Raw genomic sequence first — 14,512 nt, 5'->3', positions numbered from 1 at the left:
ATAAGCATAGAAGAAATGCTAAAGGGAAAAAAAATTCACAGTTATTTAGACACAGTAATAGCACCACATAAAATATATCTATGTATACAATCAATAATACTAGACAGTTTACAAAACATGACTTTTTTTTTTCTTAAAAGATTGGCACCTGTGCTAACATCTGTTGCCAATCTTATTTATTTATTTTTTTTTTAAAGATTTTATTATTTCCTTTTTCTCCCCAAAGCCCCCCGGTACATAGTTGTATATTCTTCGTTGTGGGTTCTTCTAGTTGTGGCATGTGGGACGCTGCCTCAGCGTGGTCTGATGAGCAGTGCCATGTCCGCGCCCAGGATTCGAACCAACGAAACACTGGGCCGCCTGCAGCGGAGCGCGCGAACTTAACCACTCGGCCACGGGGCCAGCTCCGCCAATCTTATTTTTTTCCTTCTTCTCCCCAAAGCCCCCCAGTACATAGTTGCATATTCTAGTTGTGAGTGCCTCTGGTTTTGCTATGTGGGACACTGCCTCAACATGACCTGATGATCAATGCCATGTCTGCGCCCAGGATCTGAACCAGCGAAACCCTGGGCCACTGAAGCAGAGTGCGTGAACTTAACCAACTTGGCCATGGGGTGGGCCCCAAAACCTGACATTTTTATATTCCCACAGAACAATCTTACATTTAAATAATCCCTCACAATGATATTTTATGTATGTAATATTTAGGTAATCTCTCATAACAGTTAAAAATATTATATGTGTGATAATCTTAAGTGATACTAGGGATAAGCAGCAAGCCAGATTAGTTTTTGGCAGCTAAGTAACAACGAATGAACAGTTGCCTTTTCTTCTTTATACACTCAAGGAATAAAAACACACAACACACAAACAGAAACATCTAAGACCAACAAGAAGTTTTATAACTGAAAAGTAGTTGAGAAAGGTTCAAACAAAAGTAACCATGTATAATTCTTTTAGGAAATGACAGCAGAAAGAGTAAAGAAAATTAATTCTTTCCGCATCCCTAACATTTCAGAAATTTCTGATAAAATCTATGCTATCACTGCGGATTGATATTACTACTAATACATATTTACTAGTTATATAAGTTATTTAGTATACTAAGCACTCTTAAGGAATATCAAAGAAATAAGGAAATAGCCCCCATTCTCAACAAGCTTATATTTTATTAATCCCATTATAAAAAAGCTTAAAAAAATGCTGCATCTCTATATCCCCTTTCTTCTTCATACAATTTTCCTTTTTCATTTTGACAATAAAAAATAAACATTTCTTAAAAAAAATAGCATTCTTTCAGGTACACAGTACTCTCTCCCCTGGACTTTGTTTTCATAGCTAATCAAAATTACTCCTATGCGGATTTAATATTAGCAATATATTTCACAGCTGGAATCAGTCAACTAGATAAAGCAATTTTGCACAAGAAGCAATTTCCAAAGGTTTAACTTTCATGTTACAGTGACTTATTATTTTGGGTGCCTGGACCCAATTCCAGTGTGGAGGGGGTTTCCCCCACCAACCAGGAATCCTCCGGATATCAACTGGGTGTCCTACTATTCAACTCAATTCTGACCTGATCTACCAGAGATAGCAATCAGACCCCACAGGTTAAGGGCTGCCCCTGCACTATAAACTTCAGATGCCAGTCAAAAGCCCAGGTTATCAGAGCCAGCCCGGCGGTCCAGTGGTTAAGTTCACACGTTTCCCTTCGGAGGCCTGGGGTTTGCTGGTTCGGATCCTGGGTGTGGACCTAGCACCACCTGTCAAGCCATGCTGTGACAGGCGTCCCACATATAAAGTAGAGGAAGATGGGCATAGATGTTAGCTCAGGGCCAGTCTTCCTCAGCAGAAGAGAAGAGGATTGGCGGGAGGTGTTAGCTGAGGGCTAATCTTCCTCAAAAAAAAAAAAAAAAGCCCAGGTTATCACCTGCGCTTCTAACTGACCAGCTATAGATCGTGGTTCCCACAACCTCCTCCTTGGACTTCAGATGCCAGTCACAGTCCAGCTGGTTACCTGTACTTCTGATCAACTGGCTATAAATCAGAGGTTCCCACAAGTCTCTCCCCTTCTTTGGGTTTGATTAATTTCTAGAGAAGCTTGCAGAAGTCAGAGAAACATTTTACTTACTAGATCACTGGTTTATTATAAAAGCATATAACTCAGGAACAGCCAGATGGAAGAGATGCATAGGGCAAGGTATGGAGAAAGGATGTAGAGCTTCCATGCCCTCCACAAGCTTGCCACTCTCCCCAAATCTCCATGTGTTCACCAACCTGAAGCTCTCCAAACCCTGTCCTTCTTGGGGTTTTATGGAGGCTTCATGACACAGGCATGATTGATTAAACCACTGGCCATTGGTGATTGATCTTGACCGCTTGTGCCGCATGCCCCGCACGCCCCCCCCGCAAGCAGTCTAATCACAAGGCCGGTTTCCCTCGCAACCAGCCTCCATCCTGAGGCGGGTTCCCAAAAAATCACCTAATTAGTACAACAAAAACACTTTAGCTGCTTTCATCATTAGGAAACTCCAAGGGTTTCAGGAGCTCTGTGCCAGAACCAGGGATGAAGACCAAATACATATTTCTTATACATCACAATATCACATCTGTGTATCGTTCTTATCAAACTATAGAAAAAGTTGAACTAAAAGAAGCCAGGAAGCACTCTATGGTTCTTATTAAATAGCCTAAGTTAGCATCTCTCTTTCCTTTTGATCTTTTCTTCTCTGCCTCCTCCAGGAGATATGACTGTGCTAATATATATCAACCAGGCCTGAATCTCACACTTCTAAACACAATTGTTGAGACGCCACACATTGTTATCTTCTCCTATCGCTAAACCATCTTCTCTGATATCCAGTCACCCAAGCTAGAAACACAACAGTCATTCTTGAATAGTGGTCTAATTCCTACTCATCCTTTAAAGATTCAACTCAGGAATCACTTATTCTAGAATAAGCTATTCCCATTTCCACCCCTGCCTGGGATGGGTGCTTTTTCCTTTATGTTACCAAAGCACGTGATTCTATCAGAATACTTACCACACTGTATTTTCTACTTAAGTATCTGCCTGTCTCCATCACCTAAACTGCAACCTCGGTGAGAGACCAAGTATAATACAATTTACTAAATTATGCAAATTGTAACGGTGCAGCATGATCAAAGGACAAAATAAAATTTGGACTTCTAAATATAAAAGGCATATCCGGATAATGCTGTAGGGAAAGGTTTTTCAAAGTGTGATCCACGGACTACTCATATCAGAATCACTTTGAGAATGTTAAAAGATGGAGATTCATGATGCTACTCCAGATCTATTTTAAGAATTCCTAGTGTTGTTTGTCACGTATGTGTAATACCATAAGAATTACCATTTATTTACATCTTAAAGTCTAGTGCAGGGGGCCCTGTGTTAGGCTATAAATAAAATTTCATTTTATCATTTTTTTAATTGAGGTAACAGTGGTTTATAACATTATATGAATTTCAGGTGTATATCATTCTATTTTGATTTGTGTGTAGACTACATCATGCTCAGCACCCAAAGACTAATTAGCATCCATCACCATACATATGTGCCCTGTCACTCCTTTCGCCCTCTTCCCTCTCCCCCTCCCACCAATCTACTCTCTATATCTACATGTTTGTTTGTTGTTGTTTTAATCTTCTGCTTATAAATGAGACCATACGGTAGATATTTGACTTTCCCCATCTGACTTAGCATAACAAGGTCCATCCATGTTGTCACAAATGGCAAGATTTCATCTTTTATTTTTTTATAGCTGAGTGGCATTCCATTGTTTATGTACACCATGACTTCTTTGTCCACTCATCCATTGATGGGCACTTAGGTTGTTTCCAAGTATTAGTTATTGTGAATAATGCTGCAATAAACATAGGGGTGCATTATCTTTACACATTCATGTTTTTGTGTTCTTTGGATAAATACGCAGCAATGGAACAGCTGGATCATATGGTAGTTCTAGTCATACTTTTCTGAGGCATCTCCATACTGTTTTCCATAGCGGCTGCACCAGTTTACACTCCTCCCAGCAGCATAAGAGGGTTCCCTTTCCTCCACATCCCCTCCAACACTTATTATTTCCTGTCATATTAATTATAGCTATTCTGATGGGCATGAGGTGGTATCTCATAGTAGTTTTGATTTGCATTTCCCTGATAATTAGTGATGTTGAACATCTTTTGATGTGCCTGTTGGTCATCTCTACCTATATCTTCTTTGGAAAACTGCTCAGATTTTTTGCCCGTTTTTTAACTGGGTTGTTTCTTTGTTGTTGAGATGTATGAGTTCTTTATATATTTTGGATTTTAACTGCTTATCAGTATACAGCTTGCAAATATCTTCTCCCAATTGTTAGGCTGTCTTTTCCTTTCGTTGATAGTTTCCTCTGCTGGGCAGAAGCTTTTTAGTTTGATGTAATCCCATCTGTTTATTTTTTCTTGTTTCCCTTGCCTGGTGAGACATGGTATTCAAACAGATGCTGTTAAGACTGATGTCAAACAGTGTACTGCCTGTGTTTTCTTCTAGAAGTTTTATGGTTTTAGGTCTTGCCTTCAAGTCTCTAATCCAATTTAGATTTACTTTTGTGTATGGTGTAAGACAATGGTCTACTTTCATTCTTTTGCACATGGCTGTCTAGTTTTCCCAATATCGTTTATTGAAGAGACTTTCCTTTCTCCATTGTACGCATGCTCTTGGCTCCCTTGTCGAAAATTAGCTGTCCAGGAAAACAGTATGGAGATTTCTCAAAAAATTAAGAATAGAACTGCCATAGGATCCAGCTATTCCACTGCTGGTTATTTATCCAAAGAACATGAGGGTCCGGCCGACTGGTTAAGTTCGCATGCTCCATTTTGGTGGCCTAGGGTTTTACTGGTTCGGAACCTGGGTGCAGACATGGCACTGCCCATCAAGCCATGCTGAGGCAGCATCCCACATGCCACAACTAGAAGGACCCACAACTAAAAAAGAAAAATACACAACTATGTACCAAGGGGCTTTGGGGAGAAAAAGGAAAAATAAAATCTTTACAAAGAACATGAAAACATCAATGTATAAAGATATATGCACCCCTGTGTTCACTGTGGCATTATTCCTAACAGCCAAGACCTGGAAGCAACCTAGATGCCCATCAAAAGATGAAGGGATAAAGATGAGGTATATATACACAATGGTATACTACTCAGCCATACAAAAACATGAAATCTTGCCATTTGTGACAACATGGATGGACCCTGAGAGTATTATGCTAAGCCAAATAAGTCAGAGGAAGAAAAGTCAAATACTGTATGATGTCACTTGTAACTATAAGATAAAAACAACAAACATATAGAGACAGAGATTGGATTGGTGATTACTAGAGGGAGAAGGGTGGAGGGAGGAGTGAAAAAGGCGTGATTAGGCACGTTTATTGTGTGATGGATGGCAATTAGTCTTTGGGTAGTGAACATGATGTAATCTATCCAAAAATCAAATTATAATGACGTACACTTGATATTTATATGATGTTATAAAGCAATGTAACTTCAATTAAAAAAAGAGAAAAGAAAATCAGCTGTCCATAGATGTGTAGGTTTATTTCTGGGCCCTCTATTCTGTTCCATTGATCTTTGTGTCTCTCTTTGTGTCAATACCATGCTGTTTTGATTACTACAGTTTTGTAGTATATTTTGAAATCAGGGAGTGTGACACATCCAGGTTTCTCAGAATTCCTTTGGCTATTCAGGGTCTTTTGTTGTTCCATATAAATTTTAGGATTCTTTGTTCTATTTCTGTGAAAAATGTCTTTGGAACTTTGACAGGGATTGCACTGAATCTGTAGACTGCTTTAGGAAATATGGACATTTTAACTATGTTAACTCTTCCAATCCAAGAGCATGGAATATCTTTCCATTTCTTTATATCTTCTTCAATTTCTTTTTTTTCCCCCTGCTTTTTCTCCCCAAATCTCCCCAGTACATAGTTGTGTATTTTAGTTGTGGGTCCTTCCAGTTGTGGCATGTGGGATGCCACTTCCATGTGGCCAGACGAGCAGTGCCATGTCCACACCCAGGATCCGAACCAGCGAAACTCTGGGCCACTGATGCGGAGCGGGCAAACTTAATCACTAGGCCACAAGACCCGCCTCTCTTCTTCCATTTTTTTCAACAATGTTTTATAGTTTTCAGCGTACAGGTCTTTCACCTCTTTGGTTTAATTTGTTCCTAGGTACTTTATTTTTGTTGCGATTGTAAATGGGATTCTATTCTTAATTTCTTTCCGTTACTTCGTTGTTAGTGTAAAGAAATGCAACTGATTTTTGTATGTTGATTTTTGGATCCTGCAACTTTACTGTATTTATTTACTATTTCTAACAGTTTTTTGGTGGATTCTTTAGGGTTTCCTATACATATAAAATCATGTCATCTGCAAATAGTGACAGTTTTACTTCTTCGTTTCCAATTGGGATCCCTTTTATTTCTTTTTCTTGCCTGACTGCTCTGGCTAGGACCTCCAATACTATGCCAGTTAAGCATGGTGAACGTGGGTATCTTTGGTTCCTGCTCTTAAAGAGACAGCTTTCAGCTTTTCCATTGTTGAGTATGATATTAGCTGTGGGTCTGTCATATATGGCCTTTATAATGTTGAGGTATTTTCCTTCTATACCCATTTTACTCATAGGTTTTATCATAAATGGATGCTGTAACTTGTCAAATGCGTTCTCTGCATCTATTGAGATGATCACGTGACTTTTACTCTTCATTTTGTTAATGTGGTTATCATGTTGATTGATTTGGAGATGCTGAACCATCCCTGCAGTCCTGGAATAAATCCCACTTGATCATGGTGTATGATCTTTTTAATGTATTGCTGTATTCAATTTGCTAGTATTTTGTTGAGGATTTTTGCATCTATATTCATCAGTGATGTTGGCCTGTAATTTTTTATGTGTTGTTTATCTTATTCTCTTAACAATCCTATAAGGTGATAATGCTTATAACAGATGAAGAAAATGAGGATCAGAAATACTGAGTAACTTACTAAAAGTCACACTGGTAGTAAATGGTATAGCTGAAATTCAAACCTAGGACTGTCTCATATGCTGAATTAACAAGCTTCCTGGAAAATCTTAAAGTTTGGGAACTATGATCATAAAAAGGCACTAGAGCATAAAACAGCAAGCAGAGCTATGGCAAACATGTGGTCCTTCTCTAGAACTAAAGTGCTGAAGCTCAAAACCTGAAGTCCAAAGGGAAAGCATATCTATCCAGCACATATTTCAATACCCATGGAATGAAAGCTACATAGAACGCCAGAAATTAAATTTTATGTCTATATATTTCTACTTCAGACTGAAACAATCAGGAAAAAAGGAATGTGGATATTAGAGGACATATGTAACTAACATCAGTAGCCCTTGGGGAGAAGGACAAATGATACAAATATTCTGGAAAACAGCAAAAACTATTCTAACAGTGGTCATTTTCCTGAGCATTTAACGGGTATTACAAGTCCTACTTTATACACAAGAACATATAGATAAGTTAAATAATGTAATCAGAATATACAATACTAACGTAAGAGCTAGAAGAAAAAATACTGTAAAACCATTCACCAAAGAAAGTGAACAAAGAAATGTGAAGAGCAGAATTTTTTTCTTCTGGAATAGAGTTCTATTAGCTATTTTGTGGCCCATTACTTAAGTATCCTCAGAATAACCTCCCCTCCAAAAGGTACATTACTATGCTCTTTCCAGTGCAAGTGAACTCCTCATCTCTATTTTTCTGGTTCCTAAAATCAGGAGTACTAATTGGCTGCACTGCATGGCTGTAGTATTCTCCCTGAGAGATTCTGGTTACAAACATTCATTTTGCATATACTTTTTGGATCTGGAAATTCTTAAATATTTCTGGTCTGACAAACAGTAGAGTTCATGTTATTGTCATGTTTTCAAATTCAGGCTCAATTCCTGTTTTCTCTCAGACCAAAAATATCATTTGTGTGTTCTTTCTCAAGGTCCATATTTCTTGAGCAGTTCTCAGTTTGTACTGGTTCTTCTTGCAAACAATGATGGAATGTATAGAAAAAACACTATTGTGAGTCTATGAGATCTAGACTCTACCTACATCTCAGCCACTATACTCAGCCGTGAAACACTGGATGAGAAACTTCATCTCCTTAAAATTCAATGTCCTTATCTGTAAAATGAAGCAGTTATACCAAGTATCTCTAAGGTTATTTTCAAGCTATTGCATTCTGTGATCCAATTACATTAGTAGATGCCCTGCAGGACACAATGCTCTGGAACCAGAATTCTAAGTGCCAAAGAAAGAAATGAAACCTTTAAACATTCTCAGCAAACCACCCAGCTCAGAAGTGGAAAGGCTGTGGTTTGCGGACATGGCACATCCACATCCCTAAGCCCAACAGAAGAGTCCACTGCTCTCTTCTCTAAATTGGTTCCCTGCCATTTCTTTCTAATTACTGGTCTTTTTAGATCCACTTCGAGACCCTGTATACCTAGACTGAATTAAAAAATACCTACTCCACGCTCCCAGACCATTTTGTAAGTACATCTCTTAGAGTCCTTATCCCTTATCACAAATTTAAATAATTATCCCACTCTAATTCTCTCTAGAGCAAAGTTAGACATAAATATCTAAATTAATTTTCTTCCTCTTATTTATCCCTGTAAGCCTGGTCCCAAGCACACTGTTTGTCATATATGTGTAATACCACAGAAATACAACTTATTTAAATCCTAAAGAGTAGTGCAGGTCCATATATTAAGAAATATATTTTATATATATATATATATATAATATCTTCTAACAACTCTATGAGGTTGTTAATATTTATAGAGGATAAAAATGAAGCTCAAAAATTGAAGAACTTACTAAAGGTCACATTGGTAGTAAAATGGTATAGCTGAAATTCAAACATACAACTGTCTCATAAAATCCTGAATAAATGGAATGGATGAAGTTTTCTTTCCTGATATTTTCAATGATACTGGTTTTCTATAAAATAAAGAGTCCAAGAATAGAATGAACACAAAAACCAGAATGACCTTATCTATAAACGCATATATGGCAATGTAACTATTGCTGATTTACTGACAAGGGTTATTTCCATGCTAATACATGGAAGAAGAAAACGTATGCACACACAAGCATTTAGAAAATTCTTATTTCCTTAACGAATTCTACTAAATACAAAGCATTTTATATTGCCCAATTCCTAGAACCAATCTCCCTGGCTTAGTTTGCTAATGTTCTTCCTGAAATTTGGCTGAAGAGTGGTAAGTAAAGAGAACTAAATTGATGACACGCATACTCCTAGGTAATTCAGAGCTCGTGACATTGTTAAATTCACACAAATAATCTATGCAAAGCAGGATTTAATGAAATATAAATTTCTATAAACAAAGTTGAAGAACAAATGTAAAAGTATAATTTACTGACCACACAAACATCTGCCTGTTTGCATGAACAGGTTGGGCTGATTAATAACTCCAACTGAGACCGTAGTTTCTCATCATCACCGAGAACCTGGTTAAATTTCTTCACAAAATCTTGTGCTTTCCCAGGGTCAGGCAAATTCTCTGAAATTAAAACAGAATCAATATTACAAAAAAAAAACTACTCTACTAAACTAAAAGCAAGCAGTCTTAAAAATAATGCTAAGCCATCAAAAGACAATCAGCCTAATTGGGTCTTAGAAATAAAATTATTTTGAAAAGAATTATTTTCTTAGCAGAAAATTGATAGTCCTGTTGGGTAAATTATTTGTCTGTTTTGCTGTTTATTATATATCTACGAAGTGAATAAACATACTCACTTGCTATGGTCATCAGTTTTCCAAACATAGCAGAACAGTTAGCCTCTGACTGAAATTTAAAACAAAAACAAAAGAAGTCACATGTGCTAACAAATTTCTGTAAGAAAATCTTTACTCAGTATAGTAGCTTTTTTAAGGTAAAAAAAAAGAAATTCATCATAATCTATCCACTAGAAAATGGCTTACCCTAAGGTGATAACAAGGAATTGGCGAGTAGCAACAACTATTAAGTTAGGACCAACAGAAGGAAAGGAGATGTCAGCAGGAAGGTATTTAAAAATTAAAGAAAAGTACATAACTTTCATAGTGAAATTATCTTGCCAGTAGATTCAACATAAGACAATTGAAACAATTATCCTATCAAAATCATTGTGAAACCACACACCAAAGAAAATTAACTAAAAATGTGAAAAGTAGAAAAACTGTCTTGCTGAATGAAAGTTCTATTAGCTATTTTGTGATCTATTACTTAACCTCAGACTCTCACCTCCCCTCTAAAGAGCACTTCCCTTTCATCCATCACAATAAAATATTACTTTATTATTAGATTTGTATGAAACCTGAGTAATTTGGATCAGAAATTGGTAAACTATGGTCCCATGGGCCATTTGTTTTTGCTCAAGTTTTGGTGGAACACAGTCACTTCCATTCATTTACATATTGTCTACAACTACTTTTGCACTTCAGAGGCAGAGTTGAACAGTTCACCAAAGACCATGCGGCTGGCAAAGTCTAAATTTTTACTATCTGGCCATTTACAAAAAAGTCTGCCAACCCTTGTTTTAGTGTCCATGGGTCCTTGAGGGCTCTCTGTCTATGGTTCTCTGGTTAAGAACACCTATTCTACCAAATACATTTACAAATATATTAAGAGATTATTGAAGTTTCTTTCCCCTCCACCTTCCAGAAAACGTTGGGCAGAATTTCTTTGTTAATTAGACTTGGATATATTTATAGGATTGATACCTAATTTGATACTGACTCTACACTGAAGGATGAAAAATCAGAATGAAAAAAATTATGAATTCTAATATAATTTTATCTTCAGGTTTAATTCTACTTATTTGAAAACTGATAAACGATGCACAAATTTTTCGTGTCTAAATACTTGATAAATTAGAAAACACCATTTCTTTGCTTGCGCTGGAAACTAAGATTTTGTTACATTTATTTGAAATGGAAATTCAGCTTGGATAACTACATAAATTATGTTTAACTGACATTTGGAAAATAAAACATGAGATACTTTTTGCTTGCTTTATTATACGTAACTAAACAAAACTGAACAATGACTAAAAAACTATGAATTTAAACAAATCATGAACTTACTGTAGGCTGCTTATGCAAATCCAGTAATTCTCGTACATGACTTCTAAGCATGTTCTGACACTTCCACATTTCATTGAGAGCTCTGTAAATAAAGTTATAAATAGGAAGAAAATACATAATATAACAATACTGGTAATTATTCAACTTTACTACTATTATTGTTGCATTGTGTAGATACACCATTCTTCTACATCTACCTAAAATTTTAAGCACCAGAAAATTTATTTATTAGAATTAAGACAGGTAGTTAAAAATGGTAAATATAAGGCTACTTATAAGAGAAAATATTTGAGAAGTTTAGAAGGATGAACAGGACCTTGCCAGGTAAATGAAGGGACTGAAAGACATTCTAAGCAAAAGTAGCTGAAATGTTCTTCTGGTACACAGAAAGATAAAATGTCATCAAAGTGCATGGCACATACAGGAAACTGAAAAAACATTATAGGCTTGGAGCATAGAGTGCAAGTAGGTGAGCATCAGGAAGCTGCAACATACTATAGAAAAGGATCAGGCTAAGTAAGGGGGAACACACGAAGGGCTGTAGACCATTTAAAAAAATGAATTTCTTAGAAATCATGTAGATTAAAGACACCAAATTTAAATTGAGTGTGTTTATTCTAGACTCTTTTCTCTTTATGAAAGCAGATTTTCTTCTCTCACAAACTCATTCTATAATTCTAGGTGACCAGAGGACCTCTGAGAAATTAGTCTATCTCTGAGTATTCTTTGCCAAATATTTTGAAATATAAATAGAGACCAAAACCTTAGGGTAGGGGTTTACTACCTAGAGTGAGCATCAGGAACCACCTGCAAATCTTTTTTAAAATGATGGATACTGCCTCCTAATGCACCAAGGATACAGTGTTACCTCTGGAATTTATGTCGAAAATGCATAACTTCAATCTAATTATGAGGAAACACTGGACAAACCCAAATTGAATATTCTACAAAATAACTGGCCAATGCAATATTCTTCCAAAAAACATCAAAGCCATAAAAGACAAAGACAGATAGAGGAATAGTTCCAAATAAAAGAGACCAGAGTCATGACAAGTAAATATGCAAAGTGAAATCCTAGAAAGGGGGAAAAAAAATCCATAAAGGACATTATTTGGACAATTGAGGAAATGTGAATACACACTGAATTAAACAATAATATCGTATCAATGTTAAATCTTTTGATTTTGAAAGTGTACTCTGGTTGTGTAAGAGAATATCCTTGTTCTTGGGAATATACACTGAAGTATTTAGGGGTAAAGAAATCCAATGTCTGCAAATTACTCTCAAATGGTTCAGAAGAAAATACGCACATAGACATAAAGAAAAACTTCGTGCAAGTGGCAGATGATAAAGCAAATGGTCAAAAATGATGAATCTGGATAAAGGGGATATCACAATGCTTTGCACTATTCCTATAACTTTTCTCTAAGTTTGAAATTATATGAAAATTAAAGGTTATATACATATATAAAAGAACTGAGGTTCTTATTCAGAACAATCAGAATTCTAAATGACAGGAGTAAGTTACTTTTTTAAAAGCTTTATTAAAGTGGAATGACGACATATCCTAGTGTCCTGGGAGATTTAAAGTTTACATCAGTTGTCCGAACAAAATTATAATTTTTTTGCTAAGGAAGAATCAACTTGAGCTAATATCTGCTGCCAATCTTCCTCTTTCTGTATGTGAGCCACCACTACAGCATGGCACCTGACAGACAAGTGGTGTAGGTCCGTGCCAAGGAACTGAACCCAAGCTGCCAAAACAGCGTGTGCTGAACTTAACTACTAGGCTACTGGGGCTGGGCCCAAACAAAATTAATAATGCCTTTCAGTCTCAAAATATTCCAATTTGGAAAATCAATCATATGGTCATTTTATATAGAGGTGATTTGAATTTGCTCCCCTGAGAAAGAATCAGTGCTTAGTATGGTAAAACTCCAATAGTGTAATTTAGATCCCAGTTAACAGGTAGACAAAAGATACTTTTGACACAGGGACTCGTCTGAATCCCTGAAACCATATTCCTGACTCATCTGACAAATATGCCTATGCATATAGGAATATTTTTCTTTTAACCTATCTGAATTTATATCATAAAATGTTTCTCTATATTTATCCGAGGTTCTCGATTCAACTAGAAAAAGCAACAACCCCATCAAGAACAATTAGATGAGATGAAGTAATTTTATGAAATCTTCAGGAAATACTCCAATCATTTAAAAAGTAACTTACTTGACAGCATTTGGATCCAAACTAGCATATAAATAATATAAGCATTTCATTCTCTCTTCTGTTTCCAGGTTGTGGGGAACAAGATACTGAGCAAAGATTTTCTCTACCAACAGTCTGTGAAACAAACAAAAACCCCAAATAACACAATTATTATATTTTAGCCATTTTATATTTTAACCACCTCATGCAAAGATACCATATCAACGGTGATAACCTATGTGTGCAAATACAATGGAAAAGATGACTATGTGGTCAGTTCCTTTCCTTGGAAGTATAGTTATTTCTAAATTTAAAGCTAGAGCTGCCATTTGCGGCTTTACTTTTTAACCTGTCAGTATGAAACATTTGTTCTAAAAGGGTTATAAGTTATTCCTAAACACAGGGTGCTACGCTGTTCCACCTATTCTTCATCATCACTGTGGAGCTACAATAAATTACTTAACATTACATATAAAGCTATGATCTCAAGAAGAGTTAATTCTCAAAAAAACCCATTAATTTCTTCTGATTTCAGTTTGGCTCCTTTCCCATGTGATCACTTGGTAAAATCAGAAGGATCGTCCTTCATATTACTTTGTGAAAATTTAGCTTTTCCTGTGCACATTTGATCTCTCTTCTTACCATAGTCTAAATTCCTTACCAGTAGTGGAATATCCTTCTTGCTAAGTTTATATTTATTATTCAATATCACTGGAATAAGAAAACAGAAGAGCTCTTCATTTGTCAATGAAATACATATCCAGTGATGCCAGAGAAGTCAGTCTAATTCAATAAAACATTCCAAAGTATTTTTCAAAAACCAAAATCATGACTACAGTCCAATATACAATTATAAGTAACAATCAGAAAATAAAAACAACATAAGTCCATCACAAGAAAAAAATTTTGTAGCTATGTAGGGGAACACATGTTAACTAGACTTACTGTGGTAATCATTTCACAATATATGCAAATATAGAATCATTATGTTGTATATATGAAACTAATATAATCAGTCAATTATATCTCAATTAGTCAATTATACCCCAATAAAAACAATAACAACAACAACACAGTAATACCTCTATTGGTATTTAGAGTGTTGCAAAAAGGAAAAACAGTAACTAG

The 14,512-nt window shown here is 36.1% G+C and overlaps 1 protein-coding gene across 3 annotated transcripts in view; it reads right to left on the bottom strand.

The window, feature by feature from the left end:
• Nucleotides 1-14,512, bottom strand: part of LOC124232942 (sister chromatid cohesion protein PDS5 homolog A) — a 163,440-nt gene that overhangs the window by 69,585 nt on the left and 79,343 nt on the right. For all 3 annotated transcript variants that reach the window (XM_046649887.1, XM_046649889.1, XM_046649888.1), the window contains exons 13-16: nt 13,406-13,519; nt 11,174-11,255; nt 9,845-9,893; nt 9,469-9,608 (exon numbers count right to left, since the gene is read on the bottom strand). In XM_046649887.1, the coding sequence (XP_046505843.1) occupies nt 9,469-9,608; nt 9,845-9,893; nt 11,174-11,255; nt 13,406-13,519 (385 nt within the window). The remainder of the gene's footprint in view (nt 1-9,468; nt 9,609-9,844; nt 9,894-11,173; nt 11,256-13,405; nt 13,520-14,512) is intronic.

This window comes from Equus quagga, unplaced genomic scaffold, assembly GCF_021613505.1.
Source record: "Equus quagga isolate Etosha38 unplaced genomic scaffold, UCLA_HA_Equagga_1.0 146_RagTag, whole genome shotgun sequence".
NCBI lineage: Eukaryota > Metazoa > Chordata > Mammalia > Perissodactyla > Equidae > Equus > Equus quagga.
Note: the sequence above shows the minus strand (reverse complement) of the source record. Positions and strands in the feature narration are given on the sequence as shown.